The following is a 22707-nucleotide window of genomic DNA, read 5'->3' on the forward strand; positions in this document are numbered from 1 at the left end:
AGTCCCAGGATCAAATTCTGCATCAGGCTCCCTGCATGGAGCCTGCTTCTCTCTCTGCCTGTGTCTCTGCCTCTCTCTCTCTCTCTCTCTGTCTCTCATGAATAAATAAATTTTAAAAATCTTAAAAAAAACTTTGCTTTTCTTCCTATTTTTTTGGTCTTAAATAATTCTATGAATTGTTGATTGAAAACTTTTAAAAATCTATAATTGTGGATTTGTCAACTTCATTTTGTGTTGTCATTATTTCCTTATGTGCTTTAGAGTTCTATAAATAGTTTTACACATAGTATAATTGTGTCTTCTTGAATAACTTTAACCGTTTATCACTAAGAAATACCCTCATTTTATCTGCAAACAGAATAGACATCTCAGACATGTCATGCTTGCTGTTTGTAAGGTGACTTTTTTCCAGTTTTTAAGGGACTACCGTTTTTTTAGTTTTGTTGCAGTTTCAAAAACAATGAACACTGAAAAGGCCATAAAAATACTCCTCCATTTCCCATGACATGTCTGTATAATAATAAGTTTTCTCCATATACTTCAGCCATGATACTATTTCATAAAAGATTACATAGAGTAATATACACAGGAATCCAGCTCTTTTCTCTTAAATCAGACATTAAAGAGATTGCTAAATATGTAAAATAAGGCCATCTTCTCAGTAGATTCATTTCTGTTTAGAAAAATATGTCTATCTTTATTAACATATCTTATAACTAACAATGTTTTCTAAAATTTTTTATTGTTTAATGAATTAATATAAAAATTTTTAGAATTACTCAGTTTAATTTCTAGTATAGTAAGTTTTAACATAATCCACACCAGCAAAAGCTCTTTGGTTTTTAAGTGAATAAACTTAATGAATTTTAAGTGTATAAAGGGTTCTTAGCATCAAAAAGTTTGGAAACTACCACTCTAGGGATTATAATATGTATCCTTAATCTATTTCACGTTCTAAATTATTATTTAATGAAAATATATTACATATTTATATATAATGTAAAACTTTTGCATTACACTTCCTTTTACCCCATTTCTGTCCTTCATCCTATATTTTAGTTCTACAAATGTTGTACATCCCTCGGTCAATTATTAGTCTTTTTGCTTTAGTCATTTGACTTTTTAAGAAATTAGGAAAAGAGAAAAAACATAGTTTTTGGTACCTTTTCCACATACCTGCCATTTTTTATTATTAATTTCTTCCTTTAGATCCCTGTTTCAATCACTTATTCTTTATCTGCATTGTGAAAAATCTTATGTTATATATTTTATTTGTTTATGCTGATGATTAATGCTTTCAGCTTTTCTATATCTGAAAATTATCACTAATGTTCTCATCATTAAACATTATTTTCACTAGATATAGAAATCTGTAGAAAAAAATTTCTTTAGGTTTTCAGATATTGGCTATTGTCTTTGTTTTCATTATTTCTGATAGTAAATTGTTTTTCCTTCTTATAATATTTTGTGTATTGTAATGTGCTTCCCTTTTTGACTGCTTTTAACATTTTCTCTTTGTTTTGAAATAATTCCACTGTAATGGGCTGAGGTCTCATTTTCTTTGTGTTTTTCTCAGAGTTTGTTCAGATTCTAGGTCTGTATATTTTATCAGGTTTGGAAAACCTTTGGCCATTATCTTCTTTTAATATTCCCCTTTCTTTTTCTTTTTGCTTCAAGTTTTTTTTTTTTTTTTAAAGATTTTATTTATTTATTCATGATAGTCACACAGAGAGAGAGAGAGAGGCAGAGACATAGGCAGAGGGAGAAGCAGGCTCCATGCAGGGAGCCCGACGTGGGATTCGATCCCGGGTCTCCAGGATCGCGCCCTGGGCCAAAGGCAGGCGCCAAACCGCTGCGCCACCCAGGGATCCCTTGCTTCAAGTTTTTATCTAAACTCTAGGTAGTTAACATGTAGTGTAATATTGGTTTCAGGAATAGAATATAATGATTCATCATTTACATATCACACTCAGTGTTCACCACAACAGAGCCTTCCTTGATACCCATCACCCATCTAACCCATCCCTCACCCACCTCCTTCCAGCAGCCCTCAGTTTGTTCTCTAGTTAAGAGTCTCTCGTGGTTTGTCTACCTCTCTTTTTTTTCTTCCTTCCCCTATGTTCATCTGTTTTGTTTCTTAAATTCCACAGATCAGTGAAATAAGATGGTATTTGCCTTTCTCTGGTTTATTTTGCTTAGCATGATATACTTTACCTCCATCCATGTCATTGAAATGGCAATATTTCATTCTTTTTGATGGCTGAATAATATTCCATTATATTTGCATATATATACTCTATATGTATGTGTGTATCACATTTTCTTTTTTAAAATATTTTTAAAATTACTTATCTGAGAGAGAAGGAGTGAGAGCACAGAGGGAGAGAGAGAAGCAGACTCTCCGAGCAGAGAACCCAACATGGGGCCCAACCCCAGGATATCATGACCTGAGCTGAAGGCAGAAGACTAACCGAGTGATCTGGGCAACCCACCACATCTTCTTTGTCCATTCATTAGTTGATGGATATTTGTGCTCTTTTCATAATTTAGATATTGTTAAAATATCTATACTACCCAAAGCAATCTACACATTTAATACAATTCCTATCAAAATACCACCAGCATTTTCCACAGAAGAAGAACACACAATCCTAAAATGTGTATGGAACCACAAAAGACCCCAAGTAGCTAAAGCAATCTTGAAAAAGAAAAGCAAAGCTGGAGGCATCACAATTCCAGACTTGAAGCTATATTACAAAACTGTAGTCATCCTCTCTTTTACTGTCTGAGGCTCTACACATATTTTAGAATGCTTCTTATTATACTTATGTTTGTTTCATTTTTTAAAACTTTTTTTTCCCCTCTGCATGAATTTGGATGTCTTTTTTTTTTTTTAATTTTTTTTTTAAGTTTTATTTATTTATGATAGTCACAGAGAGAGAGAGAGAGAGGCAGAGACATAGGCAGAGGGAGAAGCAGGCTCCATGCACCGGGAGCCTGATGTGGGATTCGATCCCGGGTCTCCAGGATTGCGCCCTGGGCCAAAGGCAGGCGCCAAACCGCTGTGCCACCCAGGGATCCCCCTCAGCTTGTTTTCCATAGGTAAGAGTTTCTTATGGTTTGTCTTCCTCTTTGATATCTTGGAAGCTAAGTAGGGTCAGGCCTGGTTAGTACTTGTTTGGGAGATAATAGTTATTTTAAAGTACTGTCTCCTGATTTCAGTACCTGGAACATCTGTGAGTCTGCTTCTATTGATTATATTTTTGAGTATAAATCACAGGGTCCTATTTTGTCAGATGTTATACAATTTTTTATATAATTGTGTATAAATTACAGTTGACACTGAGACATAACTTTATCTTATTTACTTCAGAGAAAGTGGAAACCTTTTCCTACTTCCATTAGTTAGGATGAGGATTGAACTATTCAGATTCCTAATGGAGTTTAATTAAGATGGGCTATGCTTCAGCTTTAATTATGTTCAATATGCCTGTGATTACCTCAATTCTAAACCTCCAGCTCTGCCTCTATATTTCTATTTTTATTTCATTTTTTAAAATTCATTTTTAAAACTGACTCACAGCTTGAAACATGGAACTACAGTTTTGGAAATCATAAAATACAGGACCACTGATACTCAGAAACTACATGCTCCATCTCAGAGTTAGCCTAGGGGTGAGGATGCCCATCACACATAGTAGGAAGAAGACACTCAGAGCCACTGTGAACTCATAGGAGATGCCAGGAATCTCTCATCCCAGAGGGTGGCATTACAAAGAATGAAATGGGATTATACAAATTTGATTTTAGGATTAAAAATGAAAGAACTGTATTTTCTACCATAATTGTGATCTTCTGATCCTTCCACACAGATACGGGAAGAGTGTTTATAGAAAAGCTTTGGGCACAGATCTTCCCAGATAATTATTTTCCAACAGAGAATAAAGTACAATTAAGGGACAGGTAAACATTTTACTGGGGACTCCATGGTTCTGTCCTCCAAGCCAGATCTTGTCACCTTTATACAGATGCTAAAACTATGGGCCTCTATAGGTTATCTCATATATATCTATAGATAGATAGATAGATAGATAGATAGATAGATAGATAGATAGATATGATATAGATATATATGATATAGATATAGAGATATGAGGTTATCTCATATAGAGATATGAGATATTCTTTCCTTTCAACTATACAGATTCTTCTCACATGTGCCCCACATGTCCATCTGGTAAGTGCCTCTTTATTCCACAGACTTAGAATCACTGCATGGGCAGGATACTAGGCAGGCTGGGGAAAGAGGCAAATTGGGTCTTAACATTGGGTAAGATTTTTTGGTAGCCTCAGGTTTAAATATCTCCCATAGTTCAGAAGATTGTTTTCTCTATAATGGAATGGGGAAATGTTTTAAGTATGTTTAGTACTTTAATTTGGTGACTCAGAAAAATATTCGACTTTTTCATTTGAAAAAGTTACTTTTTTTTTCAAGTGACACAATTATTACTTTTTATTTAAATGTTTTAGAAGATGAGTGGTAGAGCTCACAAAAGTTACCTCCAACAACAAAGTTGGAGAATTTTTTTTAAAAAAAGAGTGGATACCAAATAACTTTTAGGAAAATAACATCTTATTAGCCTCTTACATTGTTGAAGAGAGCAAAAGAAGGCTTAAGATCTAAAGGATAAAAGTTGTATTTATAAACATGCTAAGGAATACATTAAAACAAACAAAAAACAAAAATAAGGAAAAACATTGTATCTTACAGGTTAAATTCTGTTACAAATGATTTCTATGGGACTCTATAGTCCCCTTCAACAGCATTTAAATAACAAAAACTCCATTACTGAAAGAGCTTCAATACTCCTTTGGAGCTGGCTATTACAGAATTTATCCTGCATATAAGGTATGCATGAAAAACATCCTGGAGAGACTTGGAATACCTGCAAACATGAAATTGTTTCTTTAAGTTGCACTTATTGGTCTGGAATCCCCTTGACTGGGGTTCAATTACAACTTGAAGCTTGTCACCTTAGGGTAGAAGAACAATTTAAAGCCAAAGGGCACTTTGCTGTAGTTAATTCATGTGGCTTCAAGTACATTTCAGAAGTTTCTCCTCCATGCCAAAGACCTATTGAGAATTAAGGAACACATGAAACTTTCTAACCGAGTCCTAAGAATCTAGGTAATCATTACAGTTTCTATATACTGTTTTCTTAAAGCCACAAATTTTATTATAGAAAGGAGAAAGGTCATGGCATCGACAGATCAAGCACAAGACTTCTAAAATACTAAATTGTTTCTCTCTTGCTTCACAACCAATTATATCAGGGGGCTGCAAAATCATACAGAACCATAACAAAACTGTTAGTGTTTTGCATCATGTCCAATAAAGAGCAATATTTTTGCCTGAGTCTCCCATTTACCTTTATCTAGAGCTATTATTCTTGAACTTTCCATAAAAATTTCTTCTCAAATAATTTAATAATTCTAACAACTTAGAAGGGCAGTGTGAAGACCTGAATATTTCACCCAAGCAATGAAGGCAACAAAACTCCTTTAAACCTGCTCTCCTGCCCAAATTTTATACACTAAAAGAATCCTTTCTCCTTCCCTTCTGCAGGGGTACCCAAAAGAGAGTGGCATTTCTTGGCCACCACAAGTTTTGGGTTGGATCCTCTCTGTTCTTCAAAGTTCTGACAAAGATCCTGGGCCTGTATATAGCTCATGCCTCTGGTAATTCAGTTTTGTTCTCAATGAGAGAGATCTCTAGCACAGGTAAGAGCAGCTGAAAGGCATCCTGCATATAGGAAGCACTGTTTGATGCCTCCAGAAATACTGCAGTGACTAGGGGATTAAGGATGTCTGCCTTTTCTTTGACCCCAGCAGTTGTTAGGCAAGTGGTGAACTCTTTAGACAGAGAAGACAACTCTTTACACAACACAATTGTCATCTGGGAAAAAGTTCTGCTTCTTTCTATGGCTGTCACTTCCTGCTTCTGGCCATGCAGAACCAGAGCCGCTGTTTTGTGAAACAGCGTCAGCTCTGCTAGGCTCCGGATTGCAAATGCATGGATATCCTCTATTGAATTTTTACTGATTTGCTCAATTTTTTCTGTTTCCAACTGTTTCTCTCCATCTTCCTTCTCTTCTGATGGCTTGGCCAGAGATGTACTGATCCATTCGTAGGCAGTATTCCTTGCCTTGGTAAGTTTCTCAGGTTTGGAGGAGACATGCAGCTGGGAAAATAGCTCTGTTATTTCTTTGGTAAAGTCTTCGTCATCTTTTTTCTATTCTTCCTCTTCCTCACAGAACTCTGCTAGAGAAAATGCTTCCTTGAGTTGCTCCAATTCAAGTTTTAGAGTCTGTAGTTCTTCTCCACTTAAAGAATTAAGAATAGATTTCACCTTTATTTCACTTTCTCGTGAAAGCATCTCCAGAGCTTCCAGATGCGAAAGGCCTTGAAATTCATCAAAAAGGAGCCCATAATGAGTTTTCTTGTCCGTTTCCAAGGTAACCTCATTGGAGGTCCGTAGCTCTTCTTTCTCCTTTGCCTTTCGTAAAACCTGAGACAATGTAGAATTCCGGTTCATCAGACCCTTGGTTCTTTTAAATCCAGGATCCCCTTCTGCTATTACATCCATTGTCTTTTTCCCAATGAATTCTAAGGCATCCAAACCCCCAATGATCACGCTCTTTCCTGTGGTTTGAACAGCAGTAGAGATGGTTGAAAATACACCAAATGGCTCAATCAATGAGGAGGAGTTTGCATTCTCATTGGCATTTGTCTCTCCTGCTGCATACTGGACTTCAGTTGAAATTTCACTGGGACTAGGAATTCCAAGAGAAGTCTCTGCCTTCTCAATGACATTTGAAATACCTTGTCTTACTGTAGCTACTGTAGCTGAGGCTGAAGAGAGCAAGCACTTGCCCCAGCTGCCCCAATATCCCCATCCAGTCTGAGGTACATCTTTGGAAACAGTCTCCTGTTCTTCCCAGTAGGCAGAAAAACAAAAGGCAAAAGAAAAGGGAAAAAAATAAAAAATAAGAGAGAATACAGAGAAGGTATCTAATTAGCTTTGTCTACAGCCTGTGATGCCTCAACAGGGAGAACTTCTTAAGTCTCAAGGTCACTGGAAGGTTTGGACTCTGGTCTTTTCCTAGTGATAGCTGCAAGCTCTGATTTATTCTCTGGCTTGGGACTTTGGTCAACAAAGAATTCTCAGCCAGATCACAGTTCCCATCTTCAAGGGTGGAGTCTCAATATCATCTTTCTTTTTTTACGTTTTTTTTTAAATTTTTATTTATTTATGATAGTCACACACACACACAGAGAGAGAGAGAGAGAAGAGAGAGGCAGAGACACAGGCAGAGGGAGAAGCAGGCTCCATGCACCGGGAGCCCGACGTGGGATTCGATCCCGGGTCTCCAGGATCGCGCCCTGGGCCAAAGGCAAGCGCTAAACCGCTGCGCCACCCAGGGATCCCTCAATATCATCTTTATCTGACATGATTAGATCATTGCCGCCGCTGCCGCCGCCGCCGAGGAACCCTGAATAAAGTTACTTTTATTGACTTGCTAGTTCAGATCTCAAGGAGATATTACATTTTGTCATTTTAGAGCAGAATATTACTAATTCATATTAATATTCCTCATAAAGGAATAAATTTTAGCTCTGGGTTTTCATTAAAAATACTGCTTTACTTGTCTCATCTTCATAAATCAATTAGAACTATTCTTTAATAACCCTCTAATTTGGGCCATTAAAAAATAATGTATGTCTTGAAAAGAAAGTGAGGTTCTTTGTTTAAAACATCATTTTATCAAGAGAGTTTAACCTCACACTCCTTCAAAATATTTACCAGTATTTTCTCATGAGGATCTTTCATTTCTCAGTTTTAATTTCATGAATTTAAAATCAATGTTGACAGTACTGAATCATATGCTCTTGCAGCTAGGAAACTTCACATCAGAGGATGGTGAAAATGAGGCTGCAGTAACACAAAAAATAAAGAAAACACAGTGATGATGATAGAAACGTCCCTTGCCTGTTTGCTGAAGACTTAAGCATATAATCTTACAATATTTGGTAGGGAAAAGGACTGTTTTGTCTATTTGTCTCTTCTCCATGTATTATTCATTTTAAAAATACCCCTTCCTTCTCATTGAGCATTAGCCAGAACCCATTTCATTAAGAGGAAAATGTGTAACAGAGCATTTTCATCTGCCCTGATCTCTATGTTTGGGTTTTTTTTTTTTTCTAAACTATATCTTATCATGAATTTATTATCAGATAAATGGGAACAGATCTACTTTTTTGTTACTCAAATACAAAGAAGATGATGTTAAAGAGGAAAAAAGTAAGACTACTTTTATGTCATTAATGGGTGGATTATGGAAACCAATTCTTAAGTAGGACTGTTTGGGCTTCCCAGTAATGACTGTTTCATATTTGTGATAAAGCACCTCTGGGGTTTTCTTGTTTCTTTACTTTGGAATAATAATTAATCTTCTCTTGATTTTTCTCAAAATAGATGTAAAAATATTGAGACTATAAGTACCCATGTGTAAGGGACCACCCTGAACTGAACTTTGCAGTCCTTGAAATTTGCAAAAGCAATGAATAATTCTTACCCGTGTTTTTTTTGGAGATTGCTGCTACTCATGTATTCAAATATTCCTCAGATTTCCCATTTTCATTCCCTTGCAGTTAGCATATTTCACCATGCTCTGTACACTGACATCTAGTTGGTGATGATTTTGCCTTCCTAGACTCTACCAGCTGTTTCTCCACAGTTCCCTCCCTGGTCCATATGCCACAAGGCAGAGGATATTGTCCAGTAAATCCACAGCCCAAACCCACATGTGTGGTGTATTGTCAATTTCACCTCCCAGATCCTTTCTGTTCATTTATACTTCAGTTTCTAGAAGAGGATTGTAATGATGACAATGAAGGTGAAATTGACCTTTATGATAGTAACAAACTAAATATGCCCTTTCCAGCCTGAGTGGCTCAGTGGTTTAGCGCCGCCTTCAGCCCAGGGTGTGATCCTGGAGACCCGGAATCAAGTCCCACATGGGGCTCCCTGCATGGAGTCTGCTTCTCCCTCTGCCTGTGTCTCTACCTCTCTCTCTTTCTCTCTCTCTCTCTGTGTCTCTCATGAATAAATAAATAAAATATTTAAAAAATATGCCCTTTCGTGTATATAAGGCACATTGTAAATCCTAAAGATAAATCATATTATTTATACATTATCTCCATCTTAAGAAATGTGCATTTTTATGATGGTATCGTACAATGAAAACAGATGTGTTCATCCTTCCTTTTTTCCCCCTGTAATCTGTGCCACCCACAAGGTCATAATGCCCAAATTTGCACTGGGATCTGGCAAAGAGTTTCCTCCGTCATTATATTCTCCATTTCTCTGACCACTGGCTTGAGTACAATGACCTTAGCATTCTTCACTAGTTCGCAGTCCATTTGAAAACACTGTGTGCCATATGATTATTCATGATTCAGATAATTGCAGAATGACACAACGTCTAAAGTGATTGCTTCCTTGATCAAGTTTTTAAGGGAAATTTTAGCCGTGTTAACTTTCTCCTGAGGAAACCGCAGCCTTCGCTTTAGTTCTAAATGGCCCTTGAGTGGTAATTTTTCCAAATGAATGTTCATATTTCACTTTGACATTTCTTATTCCATTTATGTTTTGTTTTGCTTGCCTCTTTCTTTTATTTTGATTTCCTGATTTGCCTACTTATCTTTTCTTTCCTCTTTCACAGTGTGGTATGTCTCTTAGAGTATGACTTGTTTCAGAATTTTCTTTCATGTTATTTTCTCTGTGATTTATGTCATTATAATCAGAATTCCAAGTCACTTTGAAGGTATCTATTTTTCTCCAGTTTTAAAATGAGATTTTTGTGCTTGATTCATTAGGCAAGCCAGGTATCATCTGAACACCAGCCACTCCAAGAACCTTATTTGAGGAGGGTCTCCTAGGTCAGCCGCTGATGACCAAAATTCTGCACCCTGCTATCCTAAACAGTGATGTGTGAGTCAGGTGAAGAGCGTGATCAATCTTATGAATTGATGTGGCAATGGTAATAGGAATCATGTCCTGCTGGCCAGAGGGAAAAAGATCGGGGTCTTTAAAGCCAGAGACTGTCAGAAGGAATCCCAGAGGGAAGACAATCCCAGAGGGAAGACAATTAGAGACAAGACCCCAGAAGGGTCTCTAATTCTGTATATGTAGTGCACAAATCTAGGATTAATCCCAGACATGTATGGGACTGTCCTAAACCAACTGTTGGAACAAATACAAAAAGAAGAAGAAACAGAACTTATAATATGCATCTAAGAGGGGAGATTGCCTTCTAAAACAAAACAAACATTCTTCAGAGCATTGTAACAGGACTAAAAGCATAGGCTAATAGTCACAAAGTCCAAGATACAATTCAAAATTACTCAAAATAGAGCAGCGGGCTTTGGTGCAGACATGGCCAAGTCCAAGAACCACACCATGCACAACCAGTCATGAAAATGGCACAGAAATGGCATCAAGAAGCCCTGGTCACAAAGATACAAATCTCTTAAGGGGGTAGACCCCAAGTTCCTGAGGAACACGTGCTTTGCAAAGAAGCACAACAAGAAGGGCCTGAAGAAGATGCAGGCCAACAATGCCAAGGCCATGACTGCACGTGCTGAGGCTATCAAGGCCCTTGTCAAGCCCAAGGAGGTTAAGCCCAAGATCCCAAAGGGTGGCAGCCACAAGCTCAATTGACTTGCCTACATTGCTCACCCCAAGCTCGGGAAACGTGCTCATGCCTGCATTGCCAAAGGTCTCAGGCTCTGCCGACCAAAGGCCAAGGCCAAGGCTCAAACCAAGGCCCAGGCTGCAGCTGCAACCCCGGCTCCAGCTCCTGCTTCTACTCCTGCAGCGCAGTGTAGAGGCTTCTGCCTGCCAGTGTGAGGACGGAAGGACTGGTATGACCCCTGGGCTTCTGTCGGCATGGGCCTGGTGTCCTCCTGTGCTATTTTATTTGTACAAATAAACCTGCGGCAGGATCTGTCAAAAAAAAAATTACTCAAAATATAAAGAACTGGGAAAATGTAAGCAATTCTAAGAGATAAATACATAGAAGCCAAACCCAAGATTAAGAAATGGTATTGAAACTGTTGTAGACACAAATAGAAGCTCTTATAAGTTATAAATATATTTTTCTATATTATATTTATAACATTATAAAATATAAATCTGACCCATAAGGTAAGAAAGATGCACTAAAAATGAATGAAAAGATAGGATTTCTCTGTAGAAAAACAGAAGTTATAAAACATAACCAAATGGAAAATTTAGAACTGAAAATTTTTACAACTGAAAATTAAAATCTTCCTCAATGGGCTCAGTAGTGAATGGAGATGACAGAAGAGGAATAATCTACAAACTTGATGATTGGCCAATAGAGAAACAGAAATTAGATTGAAAGAAATGACAGAGCCTCAGGTTCCTACCAGATAATATCAGAAGGTCTAAAGTACATATAATTATCATAAGAGAAGAAAAAAATGGGGGGGGGAATTTTTGGAAAAATTAGTAGCCATAAAACTAACCCAATGTGACAAAAGATACATATTTATCAATTTTGAAGTTCAGCAAACCCCAAATGGGATAAATGCAAAGGAAATTATGCTTAAACAAATCATAATAAAACTACTGAAACCCAAAAAGAAAAAAAAGCTACTGAAACCCAAAGATAAAATATTTTGGAAGCAGCTAGAGACAAATGATACATTGATATGAGAAAATAATTATTTGAATGACCATAGGTTTTTTTCATCAGTAACAATGGATATCACAAGGCAGCCAAAGTATCTTTAAAGTGCTATATTTTTTTAAATCCTACTAACCCACCATTCTATATCCTTCAAAAATATCTTTGATTGAAGTTGAACTAAAAGAAATATTTGCAAGCATAGTTGCTCTACAGGATAAGCTAAATAAAGTACTTCAGAATTGAAGGTATGATGGAAACTTGCATGTGTAGAACCTAAAGGATGGCACAGAAATGGTAAATGTATGAGTAACTAGAAAACATTTATTTTATTCCTTCTCAAAATTTCTTTAAAATACACATGACTGTTTTTTTAAAATTACAACACAGTGTATTGGGAGTTTTCTGTGTAGAGATGTAATATCTCCAACAATGACGGTGGTGTAAATGACCAATACGGTATTAAAGGTTTGACAATTTACATGAAATGATACTACATATTAATTCTAGGTAGGTTGTAAAAGGTCAGATACAGACATTAATTTTCCTGGGATAACAATGAAAAAAGTAATTCAAAGACATACTGCCAAAATTCCAATTGATACATTAGAATACTAATGTTATAGTAGTCAAACAATTTTTTTAAAAGCAAGAGAGGTGCCTAGGTAGCCTAGTTGGTTGAGCATACAACTCTTGGTTTGGGGTCAGGTCACGATCTCAGGGTTGGAGGATGGAGCCCCACGTCAGGGTGGGGGGGTGTCCACACTCAGCAGGGAGTCTGCTTGAGATTCTCTCTTTCCTTCTTCACTTGCCCTACTCTTCTCTCTAAAATAAATAAATGAATCTTTTTTTAAAAAATTGATAATCTAAACAATCAAGTTAAAAGGCAAAGACTGACATAGTGAATACAGAACAAGTCCCATTACATGTTTTCTAACGTAAGAGAACTAAAAAGGGAGTAAGGGAGTGAAAGAGATATACCATGTAAAGAGTGAGTATAAGACATCTCAAGTTGCTGTTTTAATATTAGATAAAGCAGACATAAAGATGAAGTGTTTGCCACAGCAGGATAGATTTTTCACAATGATAAAAGCACAAAACTTCGTCAGGAAGGCAATTTGATATTGATAACAAATATCACTGTGTATGCAACTAATCACATGGCCTCAAATGCATGAGGAAAAATTGAGAGAAATAAAGGGAGCTACCTACAATTTCACAAGCATAGTGAGATATTTTAACATCCTCTCCAGAAATTAATAGTAGAAGACATTAGACAACATGGTAGATTTAAGCAATGCTATCAAGGACTTTCTTTTAATTATTAGGTACGGAGCTCTACATCCCAAACTGTAGAACAATTTTCTCCATGCACATGACACACCAACATAAGCCATATACTGGGACATAAAATGAATCTCAATAACTTGAAGAGGATCAAAATTAAACAGAGTTGTTTTTTCAGACCACAAACAACTAGAGTAGAATCTATTAAAATAATATACCTAGGAAGGAAAGAAAGGAAATAAGAGAATATATAAAGAAAACTAATCTGACAACTATATAGAAAATTAATGAAGCCAAAAACTGTTTCTCAAGATCAAAAATAACAATTCTTAGCTAGATCTACAAAAAAAAAAAAGACAGAGAAAAGCAAATCACCAATATCAAGATTTAAAAATGGGTTGTTTTTGGGTCTGCATGTAATGAGCTTGGAAGTTGCCACTCCATCTTAACAAGTAAATGGCTCCACAGACTGAAAAATCAACAGCTCTGCCTGGATCCACAAGAGAAGGGGAAGGCACAGGAAAACCACAGTCGCCAAGATTGGAGAGACAGACAGACGAATACAAGGAGTCATAGATTACTAAAGCAGAGATGCACAAGTGGAAACTGCTGCAAGAACCAGTGCCGGGGTAGGAAAACCTTACCTCTTATTAAATAAGTGCTGGAAACTCAGTGTGGACAACTCAGAGAGTTAAAAACTCCAGGGTGATCCAGTCATGGGGGAAAGGGGGATGCGGAACTCCACAATAGTATGAAATTTATCATCAGAACTCCTTCTTATTCCCATACTAAATATCTGAGATCTCCTTGTTTCCAAAAGATAGGGAAGGGAAAGGATTATTCTATTCTATTCTATTCTATTCTATTCTATTCTATTCTATTCTATTCATTATTTTTTTCTAGTTTTGAGTTTTTACTTAAATTCCAGGTAGTTAACATACAGTGTAATGTTAGTTTCAGTAGTAGAATTTAGTGATTCATCACTTGAATACAATACCCAGTGCTCATCAACAGCTAGTGCCCCCTTTAGTACCACTCACCCATCTAACCCATTTCTCTGTCCCTCTCCTCCAGCATCTCTCAGGTTGTTCTCTATAGTTATGGCTTGCCTCTCTTTTTTCCCACCTAGGTTCATCTGTTCTTTCTTAAAATCCACATGAGTGAAATCATATGGTATTTGCCTTTCTCTGTCTGACTTATTTCACTTAGCATAGTACTCTCTAGCTCCATCCACATTGTTGCAAACGTCAAGACTTCAACTTTCTTATGGCTGAGTATATTCCATTATGTGAGTGTGTGTGTGAGTGTGTGTGTGTGTGTGTGTGTGTGTGTGTTTATCACATTGTCTTTATTCATTCGTCAGTTAATGGATGGACATTTGAGCTGTTTCATAATTTGGCTGTTGAAAATGCTGCTCTACACATTGGGATGCATGCATCCCTTTGAATTAGTATTTTTGTATTCTTTAGGTAAATACCTAGTAGTGCAATTACTGGATCATAGAGTAGTTCTATTTTTAACTTTTTGAGGAACTTCCATACTGTTTTCCAGAGTGGCTACACCAGTTTGCATTCCCATTAACAGTGCAAGAGGGTTCCCCTTTCTCTACATCCTCACCAACACCTGTTGTTTCCTGTGTTGTTAATTTTAGCCATTCTGACAAGTGTGAGGTGGTATCTCATTGTAGTTTTGATTTGTATTTCCTTGATAATGAGTGATGTTGAGCATCTTTTCATGTGTCTGTTGGCCATCTGGATGTCTTCTTTGAAAGAATATCTGTTTATGTCTTCTGCCCATTTTTAAATTAGATCATTTGGGATAGATGTTGAGTTCACTAAGTTCTTTACAGATTTTGGGTACTAGCCCTTTATCAGATATGCCATTTCATATCTTCTCCCATTCTTTAGGCTGCCTTGTAGTTTTGTTGATTGTTTCCTTTGCTGTACAGAAGCTTTTTATCTTGATGAAGTCCTAGTAGTTAAATTTCGCTTTTGTTTCTCTTGCCTCAGGAGACATATCTAGTAAGAAGTTGCTATGGCCCATGTCAAAGAGGCTGCTGCCTGTGTTCTCTTCTAGGAGTTTGAAGGTTTCCTGTTTCACATTTAGGTCTTTCATCCATTTTGAATTTATTTATTTTTTTTAATTACTTTTTTATTGGAATTCAATTTGCCAACATATAGCATAACACCCAGTGCTCATCCCATCAAGTGCCCTCCTCAGTGCCCATCTCACTCTTCTGCATGTTGCTGTCCAGTTTTCTCAACACCTTTTGTTGAAGAGACTGTCTTTTTTTCCATTGGATACTATTCCCTGCTTTGTTGAAGATTAATTGACCATATAGTTGTGGGTCCATTTCTGGGTTTTCTATTCTGTTCCGTTGATCTATGTGTCTGGTTTTGTGCCGCTGCCACACTGTCTTAATTCCCACAGCTTTGCAATATAACTTAGAGTCTGAAATTGTGATGCCTCCAGTTTTGCTTTTCTTTTTCAAGAGTGCTTTAGCTATTCAGGGTCTTTCTTGGTTCCATACACATTTTAAGATTGTTTATTCCAGTTCTGCGAAAAATGCTGGTGGTATTTTGATAGAGATTGCATTAAATGTGTAGATTGGTTTGGGTAATATAGACATTTTAACAATATTTGTTCTTCCAATCCATGAGCATGAGATGTTTTTCTATTTCTTTGTGTCCTCTTCAATTTCTTTCACAAGTGTTTTATAGTTTTGAGCACAGATCTTCACCTCTTTGTTAGGTTTATTCCTAGGTATCTTATGGGTTTTGGTGCAGTTGTGAATGGGATTGATTCCTGATTTCTCTTCCTGCTGCTTTATTATTGGTATATAGAAGTGCAACGGCTTTCTGTACATTGATTTTGTATCCTACTACTTTACTGAATTCGTGTATCAGTTCTAGCAATTTTTTTTTGGTAGAATCTTTTGGGTTTTCTAATAGAGTTTGATGTTATTTGCAAATAGTGGAAGTTTGACTTCTTCCTTGCTGATTTGGATGCCTTTTATTTCTTTGTGCTGATTGTTGAGGCTAGAGATTCCAGTACTATGTTAAGTAACAGTGGTGAAAGTGGACATCTCTGTCTTGTTGCTGGACCAAAAGGGAAAAGCTCTCAGTTTTTCCCCAGTGAGGATGATATTAGCTGTGGGTCCTTTATATATGGCTTTTAGGATGTTGAAGTATGTTTCATCTATCCCTACTTTGTTGAGGGTTTTTATCAAAACGGATGCTGTAGGGCACCTGGGTGGCTCAGGTGGCTAAGTGTCTGCCTTCAGCTCAGGTCCCAGGATTGAGTCCTACATTGGGCTCCCTGCTCAGTGGGGAGCCTGCTTCTCCCTCTCCCTCTGCTGCTCCCCCTGCTTGTGCTCTCTCTCTCTTTCTCTCAAACAAGTAAGTAAAATCTTTCAAAAAAAAAAAAAAAGAATAGATGCTGTACTTTATCAAATGCTTTTCCTACATCTATTGGTAAAGGTTCTTATCCTTTCTTTTATTAATGTGGTATATCATATTCACTGATTTGTGAATACTGAGCTACCCTCGCAACCCAGGAATAAATCCCACTTGACCATGGTGAACAATTCTTTTAATGTACTGTTGAATTCAATTTGCTAGTATCTTATTGAGAATTTTTTCATTTGTATTCATCAGGGATATTGGCCTGTAGTTCTCTTTTTTAGGGGGGTCTTTGTCTGGTTTTGGAATCAAGATAATGCTGGCCTCATAGAATGAGTTAAGAAATTTTCCTTCCTTTTCTATTTTTTGAAATAGCTTCAGAAGAATAGTATTAACTCTTCTTTAAATGTTTGGTAGAATTCCTTTGGGCAGCCATCAGACCCTGGGTTTTTGTTTGTGAGGAGATTTTTCAATTACTAATTCAATTTCTTTGCTGGTTATAGGTCTTTTCAAGTTTTCTATGTCTTCCTGCTTCTATTTTAGTGGTTTATACATTTCTAGGAATTTATCCATTTCTTCCAGGATGCCCAGTTCATTGGCATATAATTTTTCATAATCTCTTATAATTATTTGTATTTCTGTGGTGTTCATTGTGATCTCTCCTTACTCATTCATGATCTTATTTATTTGGATCCTTTTTCTTTTGTTTTTGATAAATATGGCTAGGGGTTCATCAATTTCATTTTTTCAGGGGCACCTGGGTGGCTCATTGGTTGAGCATCTGTGTTTGGCTCAGGTCATGATCTTAAGCTCCTGGGATCGAATCCCACATCAAGCTCCCCACAGCGAGCCTGCTTCTCCCTCTGTCTATGTCTCTGCCTCCCTCTGTGTCTCTAATGAGCCTCCCTCTGTGTCTCTCGTGAATAAATAAATAAAATCTTTAAAAAAAATATTTTTTCAAAGGATCAGTTCCTCATTTCATTGATCTGTTTTACTGTTTTTTTTGTTTGTTTCTATATCATTTATTTATGTTCTAATATTTATTATTTTCTTCCTTCTGCTGCTTTTGCCTCTCTTTGTCATTATTTTACTAGCTCCTTCAGGCATAAGGTTAGGTTGTGTATTTGAGATTTTTCTTCTTCTAAGGTTGACCTGTGTTGCTATACACTTTCCTCTTAGACTGCTTCTGTTCCATCCCCAAGGTTTTAGACCATCGTGTTTTCGTTTTCATTTCTTTCCATGTATTTTTAATTTCTTCTTTAATTTACTAGTTGACCTATTCATTCGTTAGTAGGATGTTTTTTAACCTCCATGTATTTGAGGTCTTTCCACATTTTTTCTTGCGACTGACTTCAAGATTCATAGCACTGAATATGCATGGTATGATCTCAATCTTTTTGTACTTGTTGAGGGCTGATTTTTAACCTAGTACGTGGTCTATTCTAGAGACTGTCCCATGGTCCCATGTATACTTGAAAAGAATGTGCATTCTGCTGCTTTAGGATGAAATGTTGTAAATATTATCTACTAAGTCCATCTGGCCCAGTGTATCATTCAAAACCATTGTTTCCTTGTTTATTTTCTGCTTAGATGATCTGTCCATCGATGTAAGTGATGTTAAAGTCCCCTACTAGTATTGTATTATTATCAATGAATTCCTGTATGCTGTTATTGTTTTGTATATTTGGGTGTTCCCAAGTTGGGAACATAAATATTTACAATTGTTAGATCTTCTTGTTGGAGAGACTCTTTATTATGATACAGTGCCTTTCTTCATTTTTGTTGCAGTCTTTGGTTTAAAATCTAGATTGTCTCTCAAAAATGGTTTAAAGACCATATGAGACAGGAATCCATAAAAATCCTGGAGAAGAACAGAGGTAGCAATGTCTTTGACCTTGGCTTCAGCAACTTCTTGCTAAACACATCTAGCAAGGCAAACAAAAGCAAAAGGAAGGGAAACAAAAGCAAAAATGAACTACTCGGACTTCATCAAGATAAAAAGCTTTTGCACAACAAAGGAAACAGTCGACAAAACTAAAAGGCAACTGACAGAATGGGAGAAGATATTCACAAATGTCTTATCCAAGAAAGGGCTAGTATTCAAGATCTCTAAAGAACTAATTGAATTCAACACCCAAAAGACTTACTGAACTCAACACCCAAAAAACAAGAATCCAGCCAAAAAATGGACTGAAGACATGAACAGACATTTCTCCAAAGAAGACATACAAGTGACCAAAAGCCACATGAAAAAAAATGCTCAACATCATTCAGTACCAGGGAAATACAAATCAAAATCACGATGAGATACCACCTCATACAGGTCTGAATGGCTGAAATTACTAACAGAGGAAACAACAATATTTTGGCAAAAATATGGAGAAAGCGGAACCCTCTTCCACTGTTGGTAGAAATGCAAACTGGTGTAGCCACTGTGGAAAAACAGTATGGAGGGTCCTCAAAAAGTTAAAAATCGGGGCAGTCCGGGTGGCTCAGCGGTTTAGCTCCGCCTTCAGCTCAGGGTCTGATCCTGGAGTCCCAGGATCGAGTCCTGCATCAGGCTCCCTGCAGGAGCCTGCTTCTCCCTCTGCCTATGTCTCTGCCTCTCTCTCTCTCTCTCTGTCTCTCATGAATAAATAAATAAAATCTTTAAAAAAGTTTCTTCAAAGTTAAAAATAGAACTACCCTATATCCCAGCAATTGGACTTCTAGATATTTATCCAAAGGATACAAAAATAATGATTCAAATGGGCACATGCAACCGAATTTTCTTACAGCAATGTTCACAATAGCCAAAATGTGGAAAGAACCTTACATGTCCATCAACAGATGAATGGATAAACAGGATGTGGTATATACATACAGTGGAATATTACTCAGCCATCAAAAAGAATGAAATTTTGCCATTTGCAACTAGAGGATATTATGCTAAGTGAAGTCAGTCAGTCAGAGAAAGACAAAATACCATGTGATTTCACCCATATGTGGAAATTAAGAAACAAAATTGGTGAACATAGAGGAAAGGAGGGGAAAATAAAATAAGATAAAAACAGAGGGAGGCAAACCGTTAGAGACCCTTAACTATAGGAAAAAACTGAGGGTGGTTGGAGGGGAGGAAGGTGAGAGAATGGGATAATAGGCTGATAGGCATTAAGGAGGGTACTTGGTATAATGAGCACTGCGTATTATATGCAACTGATGAATTCCTAAATTCTACTCCTCATAAAACTAATATAAACTAATAATACACTATGTGTTAACAAAATTGAAATAAAAATTCTTTAAAATTAAAAAATATAATCTAATTTGTCTGATATAAGTATTGCTACTTCAGCTTTCTTTTGACGTCATTTTCATGAACAATATTTCTCCATCCCCTCACTTTCAATCTGCAGGTGTCCTTAGGTCTAAAATGAGTCTCTTGTAGGCAGCATATAGATGGGCCTTGTTTTTTTGTTTTGTTTTGTTTTGTTTTGTGTTTTGTTTTTGTTTATGGGGTGGGGGAGAGAGAGAATTTTAAGCAGACCTCATGCTCAGTGGGGCTCAATCTCATGAACCTGAGATCATGACATGAGCTAAAATCAAGAGTCTGACCCCTTAAAAAAAAAAAAAAAGAGTCTGACCCCTTAACCAAATGAGCCACCCACGCACCTGGCTCTTGTTTTTTGGTTTTTGTTTTAATACATTCTGTGTCTTTTGATTGGAGCATTTAGTCCATTTACAATCAGGGTAATTATTGATGAATATAAATTTAGTGCCATTTTATTACTTGTGTTGTTATTGTTTCTGGAGATTTTCTCCATTCTTTTCTAGTCTTTTTCCCACTCAAAGAGTTCCTTTTACTGTCTCTTGCAGGGCTGGTTTAGTGGACATGAATTCCCTTAGTTTTTGTTTGAGAAACTCTTTATCTCTCCTTCTATTCTGAATGACAGCTTTGCTGGATAGAATATTCTTGGCTGCAGATTTTTCCCATTCAGTATGTTGAATATACCATGCCATTCTCTTCTGGCCTGCCAAATTTCTGCTACTAACTTTGTCTTACCATGTAAGCCAGGGACTTCTTTTGTCTTGCTGCTTTTGGGATTTTTTTTTATCTCTGTATTTTGCCAATTTAACTACATATACCTTAGTTTTGGCTGGCTTTTGTTGATTCTGATGGGAGTTCTCTGTGCTTCCTTGATTTTGATGTTTGTTTTCTTCCCCAGATTGGGGACATTTTCAGATATAATTTCCTCAAGTAAACCTTCTGTCCCCTCTCTCTCTTTTTCTGGGACTTCTATGATACAAATGTTACTATCTTTCCATGAAATCACTGTATTCCCTAAGTCTACTTTCATGATCCAAGATTTTTCTTTCCCTCTTCTTGTCAGCTCCATTATTTTCCATACTTCTGTCTTCTGTTACCACTTATTCATTCATCTACTTCTTCCATACTCGTGGTCAATGCAACCAGGAGGTTTTAAACCTCAGTTATTGCATTTTTCATTTCAGCCTGATTGATTTTAAGCTCTTTTATCTCTGCGGTAAGGGACTCTGGAAGCCCAGCTAGTATCTGTATGATTTAAAATCTGGATCAGGCATATTACTTATATCTACAATCTATTTCAATTAGATCCCTGGCTATGGCCTTTTCTTGTTCTTTCTTTTGGGATGAATTCCTCTGTCTTGGCATTTTGTCTAGGTCTCTTCTTCTGTGTGTTAGGAAAGCCTGTTTTATTTCCTCCTCCTGAGAGTAAGGGCTTTATGAAGAAGTGGTCATATAATGTCCAGGGCCTAATGCTTGAGGAAGTATCTCTGGTGTGTACTGCATGCATTCTGATGCTGTGTTATGGCTACTCTTTCTCTCAAGTCAGTATTCTGCAAGGTTTCTCCTTGCATGCATGGGGTGTGTTTGGACCTTGGCTAGAGTGTGGAGAGTTTAGCTAGGTGTGCTCTGATCTGCTTGTTAAAAGAGACTTGGAACTATTTCCACTAGAGCTGAAGCTTTGCAGAACTCTAGGTCAGTAGGTGTGATGTACATGGGGGTTTGTGCTGGTCTTCTGGGGAAGAGACCTACTGCACTGGTTCTCAGGTACACTTGCCCAAGAAAAGCAGTACCAGCAGAGTGCAGGGTAGCAGGGCTTGGTGTAAGCAATTTAAACAACTAGAGTTGGTGCTGTGCTGTTTACTGAAGTTGATTTATGCTGAGTGGTCGGGAAGTAATGGCACGAGACAGCTCCTTTGTCCCTGGGGAGGGGAGTTTGTGTTTGCTGCTGTCGTGGAAGTCCTCCCAGAAGCCTATATAATTTTCCCATTGTGTATTGCAAGTGTTTTTCAGATTGCTGTTTTCACACTATCTGTGCCCAGGTTGCTTGCCTGCCTGGAGCAGCACGTACACTTTGGGTTCAATCCCAGCCAGGCAGGCTGAGCCTTAAAACTCAAACTTTAGAGACCTGAATTGGTCCTTTGAGAGAGGGTCTCTCTGCACTGATGCAGGTTTAACCCAGAAGGGTGGTCCCAGCATAGTCCAGGAGCATGGAGTTTGGAGTAAAGCACAGCAAATGGCTTGTGTCCAGGTCAGCAGGTGTCTCTGCACCTGTGCTGAGGGGAAGGGGAGGAAATAGCACTCATTGGCTCCTTTGTCCTTGCATCTCTCAGATATGCTGCCAGAAGGGCCAACTATCTCTCCCAGTGCATCCCAGGGGCTCCTCAGATCATGCTGCCCGCTACCAGGCTTCTGCCCTCCTCCACAGGAGCACCACAGTGCACCAGGTTCAACACCAGCCACAGCACAGAATTCTAAAACCCCAGTCTTTGAGTTCTGCTGGCTATAAAAACTCACAATAATCAGCCCCTCTCATTTCCTCAGTCATTGGCTTTGAGGAATTGTTTTCCTTGAGCCATCTCCTGTGCACTGCTGTCTCTCTCTCTCTCTCTCTCTCTCTGGTTCTCTCTCTCTCTCTCTCTCTCTCTCTCTCTCTCTCTTTCTCTCCTCTCTGTGATCAGGGCCCTTTCCCTTTGGCTGCACCTGTGATCCTTTTCTCCCCCAAACAATGTCCCCACACCGCCTACCTTCCACAATGTGCCCTCCTCTCTTCTACTAGTTGTACAGTTTTTTCTGTCAGTTCTCAGGTCAATTTCTTGGGTATTCAGAATGACTTAATGTTTATCTAGCTGTGTTGGAAGGATGAGGCAAGTCTAGGGTCCTCATACTACCCTGCCAGCTTCACTCTGCCAAACATGATTTCATTTTTTTTTTCATTTTT

General features: G+C 37.6%; 1 protein-coding gene and 1 pseudogene across 1 annotated transcript; one reads left to right on the forward strand and one right to left on the reverse strand.

Moving 5' to 3' along the window:
- Positions 1 to 5290: 5290 nt before the first annotated feature.
- LOC112662960 (protein FAM114A2-like) lies at positions 5291 to 8567 on the reverse strand. Its single transcript, XM_049097782.1, is given in 2 exon segments — positions 5291 to 6993; positions 8564 to 8567. Coding segments are annotated over 2 exon segments (1269 nt in total). The 3' UTR covers positions 5291 to 5728.
- A 1913-nt stretch (positions 8568 to 10480) lies between these two features.
- LOC112662961 (60S ribosomal protein L29-like) lies at positions 10481 to 10972 on the forward strand (annotated as a pseudogene).
- Positions 10973 to 22707: the final 11735 nt, after the last annotated feature.

The sequence above is a fragment of the Canis lupus genome, chromosome 20, assembly GCF_003254725.2.
Source record: "Canis lupus dingo isolate Sandy chromosome 20, ASM325472v2, whole genome shotgun sequence".
Classification (NCBI taxonomy): domain Eukaryota; kingdom Metazoa; phylum Chordata; class Mammalia; order Carnivora; family Canidae; genus Canis; species Canis lupus.